Genomic DNA, 18604 nt, shown 5'->3' on the forward strand with positions numbered 1-18604 from the left:
CCAGGGCCGCCACTCAGCGTCCCCTGTGTACAGCAGAGTGCGATGCCACCCGATTCGGGTGCCAGGGAGGGAGGCCTGTGTGGGCGTGACACAAGGGGCACTGTCCTTGGTTTAGGGGATTCAGCCCCACTGCTTGTCTCAAACTCAGAAGCCTTCTCCCTGGAAGTGGGTTTGCTTGTTCAGAGGGTTCTGAGCTCCAATCTGAGGGGTTTGTGCTGCCGGCTGCGGGTCCCCTGCAGTATCTGGAGGCAGCTGATGTCCCAGGCTCCCTGGTGTCAAGTCAGTGGAGAGACACTGGTTTACACCAGCTTCTTCTCCGGCCCATTGCTTCTCCTACTTGAGCCAGGCCTGATTGTGTTGTGCCGGTTTGACACCAGTGCGGCGCCGGAGTCACTCTGGATTCCCAGGCGCCAGGGCCGGTCTCGTTCCCAGGGCTCTGGGGTTTGTTTGCTCAGGCGGTGTGCGGTAGGGAAGGGGCTGCCAGGAGCATGGGAATGGGGAGGAATTTCTCCCAGCTGTGGGAGCCCGCTCTCCGCCCCGGCCGGGCGAGGGGGCAGGGCCAGAGGCAGCGGGGCGGGCCGGGCCGGCTCAGCCCTCCCCAAGTTCAGCGCTCGCAGGGGGCCGCGCTCAAACTTCCCCTCCGGCTGGCGGGTGCGTGCGGCGGGCTCGGGGCGCAGGCGGCCGGCACCGATGACCGAGGTGGGCAGGAGGCCCCACGGGCTGGGCCATGGCAGGTGAGCGTGTCCCGTGGGCAGGGGCGGAGGAAGGGGCTGCAAACCGCAGCGCAAAGCCTCACCCCCCCGCGGGGGCGGGTCCGTCCTGAGACGGGCCCCGGGCTCCTGCGAGGGCCCTGCGTGTCCCCACCCCACGGGGCAGGAGGTTCGCTCGTGGGAAGCGCAGACCCGTGGGGGGCAGCCCCCGGCGGGCCGGGCTGTGGGGCGCTGGCCTGGGGTGAGGTCGCCCTGGCACCAAGCCCTGCCCAGAGCTCAGGCGCTTGGCAAAGCCCCGTGTGGAGCTGAGTGGGGTGGGGGCTGCCCTGCAGACAGACCCCCCTCCCCACGCGCGCACACACACACTCCCTAGGGCAGCCAGCCAGAAGGGGGAACTTGAAACCTTTCCGGCTGCAGCCCCCTCCCTTCGCCTGCCGGGGTTTGCCGTGGCCCTGGCCCGGCCCGGCCCAGCCAGGGAGGCAGGGAAGGGGCTACACGGACCTGCACAGCTGGGAGCAGAGGCTGCTGGCCCAGGGATTCGGGCTAGGAACGGATCCGAGCAGGCGGACAGGAGAATTCCCCAGCACTAGCCACTGACATGGCCAAGATGTGGCCCAGTGGGGTCCCTTTGACATTAAAGGCAAAAGTCGCTTTAACTTAAACAAAAGAAGGATCCGGGCCGAGCTAGTTAGTGCTGGCCTGCCCTGCAGGTCTGACTGGTCCCAGTTTCCTGGGGAAACTGAGGCACGTCGCAGTTTCAATGACTCTGCCCAACATCCTAGGTAAGGTGGCGGCAGCGCGGTATGAGGCAGGAATTCTTGTCGCTCAGCGTTTCATGCCGCTAGAGCCCATTGCCAGGGCAGGGAGAGGGGTGAGCCAGTGTGACGGGGGAAGCTGCTGGGCTCCTTAGGTTGCTGTCAGTGTGGGGAATACGGGAGAGCAGGATGTTGGGCGGGTGGGAGCATCTCACTGTCTCCTGAGCTGGGCATGAGCAGGGCTGGTCGTGGAAACACCGGACTCTTCAGTGCCTCCTGTGAGTGCACAAAGCCCGGTGTCATCCACAAGGCCACTGGCGTGGTGCTGCAGCTGGGCCCTGGCTGAGGACGCAGAGGAAGATGGTCCATAGACAACTGCAGCTGGAGCTTCCCCCTGCCCTGGCTTTTTGGAATGTCTCACTTCCCCAGTGAAGGGGAGAGAAGGCCAGGGATACCTGGCTGTGCCGGGCTGTCCCTACCCTGGGATCCCAAAGGCACCTTTCCCCTGTGCTGGCTGATGCTGGCTAGGAGCTCCAGCTGTAACTCACCCCATTGTCCTTCAGTATTGCACCAGACAGTCCATGATTTAATGCACTGATCTGAGCTCACTGCAGTATCTAAGCTCCAGGATACAAGCTATGGCAGACAGTACAGGAAGGGACGGTACCCGCTACCTACCTGCAGCGCTGCCACTAGAACGTAATACTGCCACACCCCCTGTTAGTGCAGGTGTGATCGCACCTAGCTTTAGCACTGGACCCTAATCTTGATCTACGGCACCTCCTGCTGCTCCTCTCGGGGGGCCATGCTCTGCTCCGCCAGTGCACCTCCATCCTGCCCTGCAGCAACCCCTGCTGTTCTGATCCTGGTCCCTCCTGAGTGGTGTCCAACTGTGGCACAGTTCTGCAGTGTGGACAAAGGTTCACCGAGCGTTAGGCTGCAACCATGGTTCTTGCATAATCTGTGATCAGATCAGAGGAGAAAGGTTGGTGCGTTAAGCAAGGGTGCCAAGTGGAATGCAGTTTCCAGACAGGTGTTCCTGCAGTTCCATAGCTAGGAATAGTGATGCTCTCCTTCGAGCCCATATGCCCAAAGGTCCTACTTCCCAAGTGTCACCCTCAAGCACCCATGTGACATGGGGCAGCTCCATATTTTGGATCCATCTCTGCTCCCAGTACGCTGAGGCTGCAGCCGAGGATTTATCAGTCATGCTGGGTTCTGGAGCTCACCTTGAAGCATTGCGACCAGAAGGAAGCCCAGGAAGGCTGCTGATCAGGAAAATTCTCCATCCTACATGGATCACCTCCACTTCTCGCTCTTGCACCGGGGGCAAGACACCATCCAGAAAAGTTCAGGCTGTCCCCAGCATGCTTGTGGGCCCTGCTTTGGGGTAGGCTGTGGGAAGCTGAAGCAATCACAATAATGGAGCAAATGCAGCTTCCTGAACTGGAGGAGCGACTGCAGTGAGTCCGCCTTCTTCTTGGAGCAAGTGGTGCTGAAAGAGGACTCGGGGGGTGAAATCCTCCGGGCTGCTACCTGTGGCATTGGAGAGCTTCAATCCATTCCTATGGGAGCACGAAGGGGTCTGCAAACTGCTAGGCAAAGCCTTTCGGAAGCTTCCTGAAGACTGATCCAGGCGTGAATGTCACTGGGGCCAGCATGTTTTCTTTACAAGAAACCAGCTGCCTGGTGAGACCATGGACTGGGGTGTTACAAGACACATGTAACAACACCCTGAATGTGAACTGTGACCAGATGGACGAATTAGAGACCGAATTATTCATGCTGGAATTGAGCAGCAAAAAAGGAGGTTACTGGAAGAAACGGACTTGACTTTTCTGAGAAGAGTGGATATGCAGAGGGCTAGTGAAAACTGTGCTTGTCCGAGGAAAGTGATAGCACGCAGTTAACTAGCCTCCTGCAGAAGCTGTATTGCAATGCAGAATCCCTGGTACAAATACATAGCACTTTTCATTAATGGATCTTAAAGTGCATTATAAAGGAGGCAATGAGCGTTATTCCCATTTTCACTGATGGGGAAACCGAGGCACTCAATAGTAAAGTGACTTGGCCGGGGTCACCCAGTCAGCCAGTAGCAGAGTCTCCCGTGTTCCAGTCCAATGCCCTGTCCATTGGAGCATGCCGCAGAGCAGAAGAGGAACTCACAATGTTGAGAATACTCTTTGGCTGTGAAATGCAAGTGAGGCAAGGAACGGCTTGTTGCTGGAGCACCTGGACGTGGGGAAAAGCCAGGAGCTGCAGCGGGAGCCGTTGGAAGTAAATATGAATCAATTTTGGAACTAACAGTACCATGCTGAGGGGCTAAACCCAACATGCCTCAGCCGTCCACTGACTGGCATCCCTGCGAGCGTGGGGGCAGTGCCACTGAGCCTGCCCCTCCCTCCTGCAAGGCATTTCAGGCCAGTCGGAGGGGGCTCCCGGGCTGCAGGGACTCATTCCAAAAGGAGCGCTGGAATTTCTCCCAGGCGCTTTGACAGGCTTCAGGAATGTTTGAGTCGCATTCAAGAATCCTCTGGCCATTCAGTCGCACAGTTCGCTGCATATTGAGACCGCTAGCGTCCCTCTGCCTCTCCCAGGGCCAAGGCGCAGGCACTGCATCTGCTTACAGTTAGGAGAAGGGGTTATTTATAGTGGTTTCATTCTTCTCCAGCGCTGAGTGAAGTGGGGGCTCTCTGGCACTGTATGCCGGGATGTGAATATTGCAGTTCATTAGCCACAGGCCCTGATGGCTTTGCAGAGCACTGGAGGAGCTTGCAAGACTCTCCTAAATTCGACTTCCCAGCTGCTCTCATGCTCCCAATTTCCTGCCTGGAGTCTCCCTTCCCCCACCCTTTGTTTTTTCTCACAGATTCCCAAGCCCCAGCCGCTCTCTCTCTGACCCGGCACCTCTAGAGGCCAGCTCGCAGCTGCTGCAGGGAGGGGGCAGATTTGTAGAAACCCTGCCAGCCCAGGCCCAGCCTTGCCCTGACATCCTGGAGTCACCTGGAAAATGCCAGCTGGGCTGGCAGCGAGAAGGGAAGCGTACTCTCCTGCTTGCGGCTGTGCCTTCTTCCAGGAGTGTTATCCACAGCTCACTCCTGCTCCAGCTTCCGAGGGAAACCAGCCTGTGAACTGAGGCTTGTGCTAGGGTACTGTGGCAAGCTGGGTGGATGGCGCTAGTCCCCCACAACCTGCTCGGGTGCTGCTGCTGGGTCAGTAGGGAAACCCTCGCTCAATCACGGCCTGACGTACTACTGTGGCTCTTTGGCAATGGACATTGGTAAATTCTGGCTGTCTCTCAGGCTCAGGCTGGCCACCCCTGCTCTAGATGCTAGGCTGCTTGCAGGAGCTAAAATGCCCTGCTCTGGGGCTGCTCTAACTTATGGCAGCCTCCTGAGGGCAGCATCGCAGCCCGGAACCCTGCACCACACACCTGCTATGCTGGGCCCTGTGCTGCTTTTATACCCATAGAATTCTTCCTAGACCTTGCAGCTCCTGTGCAGCCCCTCATACACCTTCCAAGCAGCACAGAGGGGCAGGGGCTAGACCTGGCCCCAGCTTTTACAATGGGCACTTCCCAGCTGATTGCAAGGGGATGGGAGGGGAGTGTCTCTACAGCACACATGTCTGTGTTTGCTTTCTATCCGCACATACAGTTAAGGAGCCTGATGTCCCAGAGGGAGGTTCTGGCACTGTGGATACCTAATGCAGGACTCCACCAATGATTTTTCCATGTTGAGTTATTGTTCTGACACTCATAAGATGATACTCTGTAAAAATTAAACCACTAAATTTCCATATGGAATGCCCTGGTGCTTCTCCTGGTTACTGGTCCTGTCTGCAGAAAGAGTGGGAGCTGACCTCTCCCGCTGCTGTGGTGCAAAGAGCGTTATCATTTATTTTTTAAAGATTAAAATGGCCACCCCCTGGGCCAGGCTCAGTGAGTCTGATTGGGATTAAAAGCTCCGGCCTTTCGGATCACTCCTTGGTTTGCTGGAGGTTGGAGGGGAATCTGGAGCTGCATTTTACTGACTAACAGGAGTGTGGCTCCATACAGGCAAAGATGCAAAGGCCATGCACGGATCCTGTCAAGATCCAAGGGTCATGCATGGACTGTGCCCTTAATGAGTTGTTCTCCTCCCTTAAACCTCTGATAACTGATCCTGTCGTGCCTTGCACCTGCCGCATGGGCAGCTAAAACCAACAGTCTGTTTGTTCCCGGAACTTCTAACCAACAAGGATCATACTGAGAAACACTGGCAGTGGTAGAGCAGAGTATCAATGTGTCCTGGGGGCCACGTAGCCACCTTCCAAGGTAACTCCGAGCAACACGCTTCAGAGCTGTCAGGCCACTGCCCTTGACCAGCTGGAATTCTTAATAACCTGCTGTTTCCCAGTTGATCACTAGTCGGTGCCAGACAGTGATTTGCAGAGGAAAATTGAACTGGAAGCAGCAGTGAGTCCCAGGCTATGGCTGCACTCCAGAGCCCATGCAGACATAGCCGCCCCTATAGATGCAGAAGGAGTTTTTCGTCGGGTATAGGAACACCACCTCCCCAAACACCGTTAGCTACAGCGACAGAAGCACACTTCTGTCAGCACAGCTACATTAGTCAGGAATGTGCGTTTTCATGCCCCAACCCCCATAGCTACACTGATGGACGTTTTAAACATAGGCCAAGCCAGAGAGTTTATATGGCACGTCCCACGCCTTGCAGCTGCCGTACCTTGTGCTGTGACCCTGACAAGCTAAGGCCAATTGCAATAGCTCAGGACTTGGATGGGAGACCCCTAAAGAGACCCCCAGAAGTGGGGTTGGGGGTTTTCTTTGTTACCTACCCAGTGCTCCAGCACGATGTTAGGGGTTGTTGGAGGTGCCATCTTTTGGGTAAGAAACTAAACTGACATTTTGATTTGATTTTTTTACAGTGCTAAGCCCCTGGTAAGAATTGAGGTGCTGACTCCAATGTCTGGCCAAATCCCGGCTCGGGTCACCATATTCCATGCCCCTAAACTACCCCTGCCGTTTCAACTGGCTATGGCAGGGGTAGGCAACCTATGGCACGCGTGCCAAAGGCAGCACGTGAGCTGATTTTCAGTGGCACTCACACTGCCTGGATCCTGGTCACCGGTCCGGGGGCTCTGCATTTTAATTTAATTTTAAATGAAGCTTCTTAAACACTTTAAAAATCTTATTTACTTTACATACAACAATAGTTTAGTTATATATTATAGACTTATAGAAAGAGACCTTCTAAAAACGTTCAAATATATGACTGGCACGAGGAACCTCCGATCAGAGTGAATAAATGAAGACTTGGCACAGCACTTCTGAAAGGTTGCCAGCCCCTGGGATACAGTATTCTGCTCCACTTAGCCTAAGCTTGTAGGCTGTTGCCATGAGCTGTTAAACAACAGCAGCAACTTTGCACCCCAAAGGTGGAAGCACTTTCATAGGGGGTGACGTCAGGGCCGGCTCCAGCATTTTTGCCACCCCAGGCGGCAGGAAAAAAAAAAGCCACGATAAAAAAGCCACAATCGGCAACACTTCAGTGGCAGCTCTACCGCCGCCACTTCATTCTTTGGTGGCAGTTAGGCATCAGGTCCTTCGCTCTGAGAGGGACCCGCCACCAAAGAGCCGGACGTGCGGCCCCTCTCCATTGGCCGCCCCAGGAACCTGCTTGCTACACTGGTGCCAGCCCTGGGTGATGTGCCTAAACATCCGTTACAAGAGCATAACTACAGCATCTGGTGGCAATTTAAAGACTAACAGATTATTTGGGCATAAGCTTTCGTGGGTAAAGAAGAAGTGAGGTTTTTTACCCATGAAAGCTTATGCCCAAATAAATCTTAGTCTTTAAGGTGCCACCGGACTCCTTATTGTTTTTGTAGCTCCAGACTAACACAACTCCCTCCTGATACTTTACAGCATCTGGGAATCCGTCACACAGTTACCAATTTGGAGGTTTTGGGTGTGGAGGTTTAAGATTCACGGGGGTAACTTCCTCATGTGTTGGAGGGGCTGGGGCTTTTCTCTGAGTGCAACCTCACCCAGACAGAAGTGCACTGAGTCACCCCCGAATGGTTTCTTTTTGCAGCCATAAGGGCAAGGAACTTCAGTGAATGTTTCAGTTCTGCAGGATTACACGGGGCCAGTAAAGAAGTGTTAATTATGGGCTGTTAGCCAGCAGGGCTCAGTCCCCATCCTGCTCACTGATTAATTCATTAGATATTTAAGCAAATACTCCCTCCCAGGGCAACTCTTCTGTCAAGGGTCCGGTTACAGATGGGAAGGAGGGAGTATCCTATCTCTCTAGCCAGCACAGAGCCTGATCCTGTACCACTGATGTCAAGGAGAGCAGGATCCAGCCCTTGCTGCATGCTCATCAGAGACCCTGTGAATACCCATCTCTGCACCCCTCTCCTGCCAGCTGTCCCGTCAGGCCAAGCAGAAACAGGCTGTAGCCGAGAAAGCAGATTGGCTTGTGGGGCTGAATCCTTGCAGGGCACAGTGTAGAAAGGGGCCGGGGGGAGACGTTTCCTGACCAGCCTTCCTAGGGTGGGCGGGGGCACCGTCTGTCTGGCTCCTGACCCCTGATCCTGCGAGTTATTCTGGGCCTACCGTCCCACCTCTTTCCGTCCTTCAGAGCTCCCCTGTGCTCCAGCTGGAAGCAGCTGGGGCCCGAGCAGGGCAGGAAGGTGTACAGGAAATACCAGTGTGAGCCCATGTGTCCCAGTGACTCCCTGTTCCCAGAACAGAATGGAAATCCAAGCCTGAATAACGGGAAAAATCAGGAATGAGCATCCTTCTCTTGGTAAGGAGGGGGCATCAGTGATTACAAGAACATTCCCCCCCTTACCCTCCCAGTAAACACAGGGAGCCCCCACACCTGGTCTGCCTGCTCCTCTCCCCCTCAGTCCCAGCCCTTATGGGTCTGGAAGGATTCCGCCCAATAGCTTCACCTCCCCAAGGTTCTGGCTCAACTGCCATGAACTCCAGAGACCCCACTGAGCCCAGCAGACGTATGGAGCCTGACCCGGCTCATACCGTCCAAGCTGATTTGAGGAGAGATCCTGCAAGAAAGACCTCATTCTTCTCCAGTTGCATTAGGGACGCTAAGCCCCAAGCCAGGAGCACAGGGATGGGGCAGGGGGAGGGAATGCCAGGGCTCTGGGAACTTCACATGAAAACACTTTTTTGTTCTCTTAGCTGTTTAACAAGGACTTCTGGTGCCTGCCCGAGTCAGGTCATTCTCCCAACTGGGAAAAGCCCTGTAGCCTTGAGTGACCCAGGGCTTCCCCCTCCTCCTTCAGGCAGTACATGGCCTCAGACAGGAACAGCTCTGTCGGTCTTTCTTGTTACAGGGAACAGAGGAAATAAACATGTGCACAGTCACTGTAGCTGCAACTCTTAGGACTTTCTGTTGTCCTTACAGCCCCACTGGTACACAGCATGTACTAGATCACGAACCCTCCCTCTGTACGCCTTCTACAAGTAGCCATCCCAGCTGGGATTACCCTGTAACCATGCTTTAGGCTGCTCAAAAGCAGAGCTCCTGCTGGAGCATTGCCCAGAAAGTGGCCTGGCTGGGGGTGAGTCAGGGTGAGCCCAGGACATTCGCCCCAAGCCCTGAGGCCTGTCATGGGGTGAGGACTTGCCTGGGGGCACATGGACCATGTTTTCCTGCTGTCACTCTCTGATCGTCATTAACGCCTTTTGGTTTCTTCTAGTCCCGCTGATGGCCCGGAATCCTGCAGTGAATACGTTAAGGTAAGAAACCCTCCCCTTTTCTACTGCATGTCTTTTCACTGCTGTCCTGGCCGGGCGAGCCCACTTCTCTAAAGATCAGCTGCATCCACGTTTCAGAACCAGCAGCAGGGCGGAACGTGCAGCCTGCTCTCAAGAGCCCCTAGAGTGGAGCATCTTTATGTTCTATCGAAATCCAACAGAGCTGCAGGAAGTTGGTTGTTTCTCCTATTCCATTTGCCCCAGTAGGTACATTAATATCACAGAGTGAGAGATGCTGAGGTGTCAGCCTGTGGATGGTGTCTTATTGCATGCAGGGCTTGGGAACCTCATTTGCTATTTCTACTGCTCCATCCTCCTTGCCTATGTAGGGCTGAGTTTCCCCTAGTAGGAGCTTCCCACTGCTCCCTTTTGGGGTCTGGAGAGTGGTGATGAGCACCCTGCGGCTGCCAGCAGGACTTTTCATGGATAGAGACAAGCCTGAGCCATTGCATGTGAATCCAGAGCTGCATGTCACCCCTGTTCCCAACCCACATTCAGCCCATTGTAGATTCCCTCTTCAGAGATGGAGTAGGGCTGGGCAACATGGAGTATGATGGCAGCGTGTGTAGACGTACCCAAGCTCACTCAGGTACCAGCAGCAGTGAAGCCGCAGCAGCATTTAGCGTGGACTAGCTGCCCAAGTATCTAGGGGCCCGGGTTGGCTTGTACAGGTCATGCTGAAGCCCATACTGCTCCAACTTCACTGCGGTGAATACCCACCCCAGCTAGATTAAAGCTGGCTCAGGTAGGTCTGCAATGACCCCTCTGGTTACAGTGTAAACATGCCTCAAATGCACCCCAGGCCTGGATCCAGGGCTTTGGTTCAGACCAATCTCTGGTGTGCCAAACCCTCGTCAGCTGGAGGGTAACTTTGCTGACGCAAGAGGCCTTTGAGGCTGGTAGGTGGGCGCACCAAAGGGAGACAGTAGAGGGCATCCCCTCCCTCCTCAGAGGCAGCTCTCAGAGTGGGAGCTGCCTTTGTTTCATGCTCTGGCCAATGGGAGGAATGTCCGCTCTCTCGGGACCACAGCCAGTGTGGGCCGTGGCAGGTGCCATCTCCTCACTCAGCCTTAATAGGAGAAATGCAGCATTTCAGCCACTCGAGCTGTCACATGAAAGTTGGTGCAAATCTCTCCAAATCCTCTGCAAAGACCCTGCTTATCCTCCAGCAAACTAGTCACATTCCTGAGGGCTCCGTGTGCAGTGCCAGGAATTCACTCGGGAGATGGCTGGCTTTATGGAAGAGCGAGCCTCTTTCAGCAGGCTTCCTGTGGAGCTCTTCGAAGAGGCAGGGCTGGAAATACTTGGCTCAGGAGATGGGGATGCAGAATTTTTCCATGGGCCAGAGAGTCTTTCACCTCTACACCAGCAGTTCAAATCCAACCCAGCTCGGTAGTGAATGGAAGTTGCCCCCAGACACTGTCTGTTTGGTGGCCTGTTACATGAGCTGCTGTCTCAGGCCAGTTCCCAGTGGGTCAGTGTTCCCAGCTGCAGGCCCAGGGTTCAAACTGGCTAGTGATTTTGGGTGCCCAGCTGGAGATACCGTAGTGGAGCCTCCAGAAGAATCAGGTCCCTTGGAGGGGTGGCCGGTTGGGTGCCAAAGTCAGGAGCTGCTCTTGAAAATCTTGACAGCGGCACGAGGTGGCAGGTTCATGAGGCAGAGATGATGGAGTCTCAGCTATGTGCCTGCTCCTGAAGGGGGTCCCCACAGGTCAGGGCTGAGGCAGTGAGAGGGAACGGTAGCATGGCCATTGTTCATCACTAAGGGGGAAGACTCCAGGTCGTAGGACCATCAGTCCAGAACCTTTCACCAGCACTGAACAGTTTTTGAAGGCAGCTGTTCTTGATTTTCTCCATAGTGAAACCCCACTCCCAGCTAGCAGTATGGGAAAGGCAGGGTGGCTGCATGCCATTAGGGCAGTCAAGACCAACTAACAGCCCCCAGGTTAGAAATCAACACAGCCAGAAGCAGGAAGTCCTTGGCTCTAGAATTGGCTCCTTATGTCCACGTTTGGTCAGCATCATGGCACCAGTGAGGCCCCTCTGTTCACACAGGCATTGTCCTGAGCATGGTGATGATGGGAGGCGGGAGAGAGGAAACATGCTGAGGCAGCAATGAAGGAATTCACTTTAGCCGATGTTGATTATTGTTGTTCTTGTTCTATTTGTTCATGCACCCAGAGCCTTAGCGATGGGAACATTTTATAAATCATGAACTAACTAAAAGAGAGATGGGAATAAGCCATGAAGATCTTCAGCTTGGTCAGCCAACAGAACCCCCAGCTGCCAGGGTTCCGGTCCAGACTGAGCTTGTTTACCCTTTGGGTCAGTTGTTGTTGGGGTGGCGTTGAACTGGGCTGGTTTGTATGTTGTCTGACGCTGGGTGATCCATGATTCGCTTTGATGGTTAGCGTGCGAGGTCGCAGAGCCAGTGTGGGGATGTCACCCCCAGCTCCACACGTAGACATCCCCTAACAGCTGTGGTGATAGGAGCTAGTGGAGTCAGCTACAGACAGACAGCCATCGCGGAGATTTACATGCACAGACTGGTTACTTGCCGCTGTGCACCTTACATTCTCACCAGGGTGTATTCACCCCAGACAGAGGTCGAGGCCTATGCACCCATTTAAACCCCAGCTTGAGGCCTTAAGTGGGACTAAAGTGATGCAAAGGCTTCATGCTGGGCCTTCGCACAGGAGTGACTTTCTCTCACACCTGTCACCTACATGTACTTATCCAAAGAAACCCATCTCGTGTGGTTATTCATACAGTGGCACAGGTGTATATGGTGCTTTACAGGCAAATAAGACAAGATCCTTGTGCCCAGAACCTTCTCATCTAGATGAAAGTCAGTTGCACACCCAGATAGCCTGATCCTCAGCCAGGCACCCAGCAGCCTTGAGTTCCATGGTGAGAATTTCACTGTCCCCAGGTGGGAACCGTGTGCTGTTGCCCTTATTCCTTTCTGCCTGCCTGCGATACTCTTCTCCCCTCCTGGGAGCCAACACCTCCCTAAAGTCAGTGAGTCCTGGGCCCCTTTCAGGAGCTGGTGCTGCACACAGAAGATTAGGGTTGGAAGAGACCTCAGGAGGTTCTAGTCCAACCTCCTGCTCAAAGCAGGACCAACACCAACTAAATCATCCCAGCCAGGGCTTTGTCAAGCTGGGCCTTAAAAACCTCTAAAGATGGAGATTCCACCACCTCCCTAGGTAACTCATTCCAGTGCTTCACCACCCTCCTAGTGAAAAAGTTTTTCCTAATATCCAACCTAGATCTCCCCCACTGCAATTTGAGACCATTGCTTCTTGTTCTGTCATCTGCCACCACTGAGAACAGCCAAGCTCCATCCTCTTTGGAACCCCCTTCAGGTAGTTGAAGGCTGATATCAAATCCCCCCTCACTCTTTTCATCTGCAGACTAAATAAGCCCAGTTCCCTCAGCCTCTCCTCATAAGTCATATGCCTCAGCCCCCTAATCATTTTTGTTGCCGGGTATAATGCCTTCTCCTGGATGTAGTGTTACCAGCTGGGACAACTGGTGTTCTCTCATTCCAGCAAGAGAGCAGTGTCAATTTCAGGCAGAGGAGGATTCCTTTCTACAGAGATTCCCCTTCCTAGCTGCTATGGGGTAAAGGCATTGCCAGTCCAAATGGCCATAATAAACCTAACTGCATAGCCATGTCTTCTCCACCAGTGAGGGACATTGGTCTGGCTCCACGTAACCTAGACGTGCCGACCACCTTTTGCTAGCTATCCTGCTTCCCCATCATCACTCCCCCACCTCCTGTGACCAGATCAGATCCTTCAGTCCCAGCTTCTCCCTGCGGGTGTCACTGCAAACAGTGGTGCACTAGTACTGCCTGTGGGAGAGCACCCAGCTAATGGGGGTCCCCAGCAGGAGTCGCTGGAGGGAATGGTGGAGCTGCAGTAGTTGTGGGGGAGCTCCCAGCTCCAGCCTCTCTCAGAAAGAGGTACGACTGGGAACAGGGTAGCCGCGCTGGCCTGTTGGGGATCTGCATTGGTACAACTCTGATTCTCAGGGACTCAGATTTCTGTATGTCTGACTGTGGTGCAAGTAAAGTGATAAGCGAATAGAATGAAGCAGCCCAGCTGTTCTGCAGCAACCAAGCAAAGAAAGAGAGAGAGAGAAAGAGACAGAGGAGGGAGCAGGCAAACCTCCCGGCTTACACCCTGCGAATGAAGGCACAGTTCAGTGCTAGCGAAGCCTAGAGTTCTTAAGAGAATGGGCCAAGCTTGGCACTCACTGACGACAAAACCTGGCTGGGGCTGACTTTTCATCAGCTCTTAACCCCCGGTGGGTTTGCTCCTGCTACCACCAGAGCTGTTCTCACAGCCCAGTCCATTCACCAGCACCATGGAGAGCATCTGGACTGGGAAATGAAGCCCCAACAGGTTCCCATGCAGCCAAGCAGAGCAAGGATGGAGCACTTAGGGTATGTCTACATCTACAATTTTGCAGCGCTGGTTGTTACAGCTGTATTAGTACAGCTGTATAGGGCCAGCGCTGCAGAGTGGCCACACTTACAGCAACCAGCGCTGCAAGTGGTGTTAGATGTGGCCACACTGCAGTGCTGTTGGGTGGCTTCAAGGGGGGTTCGGGGAACGCGAGAGCAAACCGGGGAAGGAGACCTGCTTCCCCGCGGTTTGCTCTCGCGTTCCCCGAACCCCCCTGCAAACCGCAGGGAAGGAGACCTGCTTGCACGGGGGTTCGGGGAACGCGAGAGCAAACCGCAGGGAAGGAGACCTGCTTGCACGGGGGTTCGGGGAACGCGAGAGCAAACCGGGGAAGGAGACCTGCTTCCCCGCGGTTTGCTCTCGCGTTCCCCGAACCCCCCTGCAAACCGCAGGGAAGGAGACCTGCTTGCACGGGGGTTCGGGGAACGCGAGAGCAAACCGCAGGGAAGGAGACCTGCTTGATTACCAGAGAGGCTTCCTCAGGTATGCTGCGATACCTGCTTATTCCACGGAGGTCAAGAAAAGCGCTGGTAAGTGTCTACACTTGCTTACCAGCGCTGGATCACCAGCGCTGGATGCTCTACACCCGAGACAAAACGGGAGTACGGCCAGCGCTGCAAACGGGGAGTTGCAGCGCTGGTGATGCCCTGCAGATGTGTACACCTCCTAAGTTGCAGCGCTGTAACCCCCTCACCAGCGCTGCAACTTTGTGATGTAGACAAGCCCTTAGACTGCAGCCCAGAACCCAGGTCTGCTTGCTGAATCTATTTAGAGTCCAGGTTGCTAGCGTGAAAAAGCAGGCAGGCTGGGCAGCGTCCCTTGAGGAGCCCTGGGCATACAAAAGTGAGCGTGCCAGTGTCCCCAAGGGAGCGGAGTGCTTTATTTGCTGGCTCTGTTTGCTCTCATTCACAGTTTCGTTCTGATGTGGGAGCAGCTGTTACCACTGGCTGATGTGCAGCGCAGAAGTGACACAGTCAAGTAGCAAACCCCATGCCACCTGAGCTAGTGTAAACGCCGGACAGCAGGGGGGCCAGTGGAACAGGGGGTGGCTGGCATCCCATTGGACAGGACAGGCCCAAATCTGCATTGCTTACACCCTGTGTGGTCACTAACACACGTGCAGAGTGCTACGGTCCTGGTCTGGCCCACTTTGAGCCCTGACTACTCCCCTTCCCATCCTGAGCAAGAGACAGGCTCCCCAAGGCCCAGGGGAATGGCTGGTACCGTGAAAAGGGGGAGTGCTGAAGGCCAGAATTGCAGGCTACAATCCACTTGTCACTCTGCATGCAATCTGATTTCACTCTGTATGCAATCCCAGGCTCTTCAGAGAGCTGCATTGTGGCACAAATCAGGCCTGGCCCTAGAAAGGCAGGCAGAGAAGAGATGGGAGATAGCTAGACATAGGTTATGTACCCACCAGCACAGGAGTTCAGGGCTGTACCAACCAGCGCTGCTTTCCCAGAGAGGAGCTGAGTCCTGCCAAAGCGCCAGCTCTGTCTAAGAAAAGCAACAAAATCCTTCAAGGAGGAACAGGCTTTTCAGGAAGACGAATCACAATCAGATTCTTTCAGTTCAGTGTCTCCCTGTAAACCACCATCTGTTCTGTCCCTCGATCTCAATCAGGAAGAAAGAGGAGCCTGTGCTCTCCCCTTCCAGCAGTGAAGGGCTGTAAATGCCTATGGGAATGTGTGTGTGTCGCTGTCTCCATTAGCAAACAAAGACGAGAAGGGAATTCAATTCCATGTTCACGTGGCAGATTTCAAACACACACGCTGCACTCCACCATCGATGGCATTTTCACAAGCACGTGGCATTGGGCGCTATACTCCAGTCTGCTGAGATCTGGATCACCACAGCCAACCATTCACTCTCAGCCCCTAGGATCCTGGGACTCTGCCCTGTGCTGCTCTTCCTGCCCCAGTTATCTCTTGTGTGAAAAGTGCACACTATGGATGTGCCATGTCCCATGCTGGGGAGAAAGGACTTCCTGTCTCACCTCTGGCAAGTCACAGAACCTCAGTTTCTCCTCTGAGAAATGGGATGATAAAGCTTCCCTGCCTTACAGGAGTCTCAGAGAGGAGGTGGCACCACTGGGATAAAAGCACTGCCTATTGAAACATCACAGAACAAAACCCTTATGACTGAGTCAGCCACAGGTCCACAGACAGGTCCCATGTTGTATCCGTTTCCTTTCTGATCTTCCCACGCATGGTTCTATGTGGAGCTGCCACTGTGGAGACGTGTGTCTCTTCAGCAGCATGTGCTTTGTCCTTTCCTCAGGGTGCAAGGGCCTTGTTTGAATTAATTACATCAGAAAATGTGCTGTTCATACGTTAACTGCAGCAGAAATATCATTGTGTGTTAGCAGTTACCTAGCTCCTTCAAGGCAGCAATAAACACCTACTGTTAAATACCAAGCACTTCTGCCCAGGTGCATGTGCTTCCTGGGACTTTGGGGATGGGAGCATGATTGGCAATTGCATGGGTGGGGATTATAATATCTCCCTGCAGCATTTGGCACTCCAGATGTTTGTAAGTAACTTGCAGGCTCATCCTTCTCCCCTATCCTCTCCCACACACCTGTCCTCTCACCCCCAAAGTTTTGATCCATCTGGGCCACTAATCCTGCTCTGATCTATCTAGTCTAAAGCTGGCAGCAGCAAAACATAACCACTCAGGAGAAAGTGGAGAACCTCCTAGGATGCCCCACGCGCTGGATTACAGGATGGGTAGAGAATTCCTCCCATTCCTTGCGAGCCACCTTGCAGCCTAAGATTCGATTTCCCTTGGATAACCAAACGGGACCCTAAGTTTTGCTTTCAATACAGGGCAGCTGACACTGATGGCAGCTGCGCAAAGGAGTGGCTTCCTGCTGGCTGGGACCTGCGCCTCTCACAGGGCCAGGTCTCCTTTCTCCGGAGCAAGCTAAGAAACCACCCATTAAAGAGTGAAGGGAAAACCAACCAACCAAACATCAGCCTAGTTTGGAGAGAACCCAAAGAGAGGGCAGGAATATGCCTGGCCTATGGGGCTAGGGAAGAAAAAAATCAACGGTACCAAATGGACCCTGGAGGCCAAAAGCATTCCAGATGTTACTTCATAGAAGCCACTTGCATGACACTAGGGATGAATTTGGCCCCCAGCACACAGGCCCATTATCACTGTGAGCCCCTGCTGTGGGCAAAGATCGGCTGGTACAGTTTGTTTGGTAGGAGGCGTCTCCCTTGATGTGCCAGTGGAGATTGTTGAATCGAAGGGGATTATGCTTGCAGGAGGGCATTGGAATACAGGGACGTGTGAATGGGCCTGGGTGAGGGGTGCTTGGGCTGGAGAGAGTTAAACAAGGTGTGAACCAGAGTCCCCTTCCTCCCCCCTGGGTTTAGTTACTCCTTTGATTAGAGTGTAAATGTGAGAAAACAGAGCTGGTGCCAATTAAAACTGGCTCCCTTCTCAGATCATGTCCCCTGTGAACCACCCCTTCTTGGAGACTTGTTAGCACAGCCAGTGTGGGAGACTATCCTGCATGGGCCAGCTGGGCCTCCTTGCTGTAGCAGAGGGACTGGCAGATCTGGATGAGGTGCCCTGTGGAAAGTCAAAGATGCCCTGCAATGTGATTGGCTAGAGATCCATGGGGGATAGCGGGGTGGGAAGACGCCGGGAGGCAGGGATGGGCTGGGAGGTGCCCGGGCTCCCCTGGAGCCTGCCAGCCCCCCCCCCTCCCACGGGGCGCACGCCCCCCCCGGGACCCTGCTAGCCCCACCACCACAGGGCGCCGCGCCCCCCAAGCGTAGGGTGGGGGCCGGCAGGGTCCAGGTGAGCCGGGCGCCCCGTGAGGATGGGGGGAGCCGGCAGGCTCCGGGGGGCGGGGCTGGTGGGGGGCTCAGGGTCCAGGTGAGCCGGGTGCCCCCGTGAGGGTGGGGGGGGGCGGCAGGCTCCGGGGGAGGCCGGGCACCCTGGGGGGGGGGTACCAGTGCCAGCAGGGTCCGGGTGGGGGCAGGCAGGCTCTAGGTGAGCCGGGCGCCCCGTGAGGATGGGGGGAGCCGGCAGGCTCCGGGGGGCGGGGCTGGTGGGGGGCTCAGGGTCCAGGTGAGCCGGGTGCCCCCGTGAGGGTGGGGGGGGCGGCAGGCTCCGGGGGAGGCCGGGCACCCTGTGGGGGTGGGGGGTACCAGTGCCAGCAGGGTCCGGGTGGGGGCAGGCAGGCTCTAGGTGAGCCGGGCACCCGTGGTGGGAGGGGGGGTCCCAGCTGGCCTTGGCAGGGCTCTCCGCGGGCTCCGGGCTGGGTGGGGGCGGGCCGGGGGCGGGGCCGAGCCCGAGCCCCGCCCCCAGCCTGACAAGGGATGAGGTAATCGGGGAAGCGGCTGAAATTGAAGCCCGGCCGCGGCGGCTGCAGGAGGGACCCGGGAGCGGCAGGTGTAGCGCCGGGCCCCGGGGAGGCGCCATGACCGAGCGGTGCAACCTCTGGAGCGCCCTGTCGGCGGCCGCCTGCTGCTTCTACCGGGGATCCTTCATGCAAGTGCAGGTGAGGGGCTGGGCACCGCCGGGGGGCACTGGCTGGCTGCTGTGGGGCATGGAGCCGGGCATGGCAGGGAGCAGCCTGGGACACTGGCTGGCGTGGGGCTGGGCATGGCAGGGCAGCAGGGGCACTGGCTGGCGTGGGGCACAAGGCTGGGCATGGCAGGGCAGCAGGGGACACTGGCTGGTTGCTCTGGGGCATGAGGCTGGGCAGGGGGAAGCTGGCAGCAGGGGACACTGGCTGGTGTGGGGGCAGGCATGGCAGGGGGCAGCTGGGGACACTGGCTGGCTGCTGTGGGGCACAGGGCTGGGCACTCACTCTTGGGGTCAGGGGGATGGTGATAGAGCTGGGCACCCCTTCGT

The 18604-nt window shown here is 55.6% G+C and overlaps 1 protein-coding gene across 3 annotated transcripts in view; it reads left to right on the forward strand.

Moving 5' to 3' along the window:
- Positions 1-18604, forward strand: part of SH2D3C (SH2 domain containing 3C) — a 56501-nt gene that overhangs the window by 6821 nt on the left and 31076 nt on the right. Inside the window, exons 1-2 of one of the 3 annotated variants that reach the window (XM_030535429.1) lie at positions 658-734; positions 9197-9236. In XM_030535429.1, the coding sequence (XP_030391289.1) occupies positions 691-734; positions 9197-9236 (84 nt within the window). In that variant the 5' untranslated portion in view covers positions 658-690. Of the gene's footprint in view, positions 1-657; positions 735-9196; positions 9237-18146; positions 18249-18604 lie in introns of those variants that run through there. The other 2 variants (XM_030535428.1, XM_030535430.1) reach the window with 2 other exon arrangements.

This window comes from Gopherus evgoodei, chromosome 16 (genome assembly GCF_007399415.2).
Source record: "Gopherus evgoodei ecotype Sinaloan lineage chromosome 16, rGopEvg1_v1.p, whole genome shotgun sequence".
Lineage (NCBI taxonomy): Eukaryota > Metazoa > Chordata > Testudines > Testudinidae > Gopherus > Gopherus evgoodei.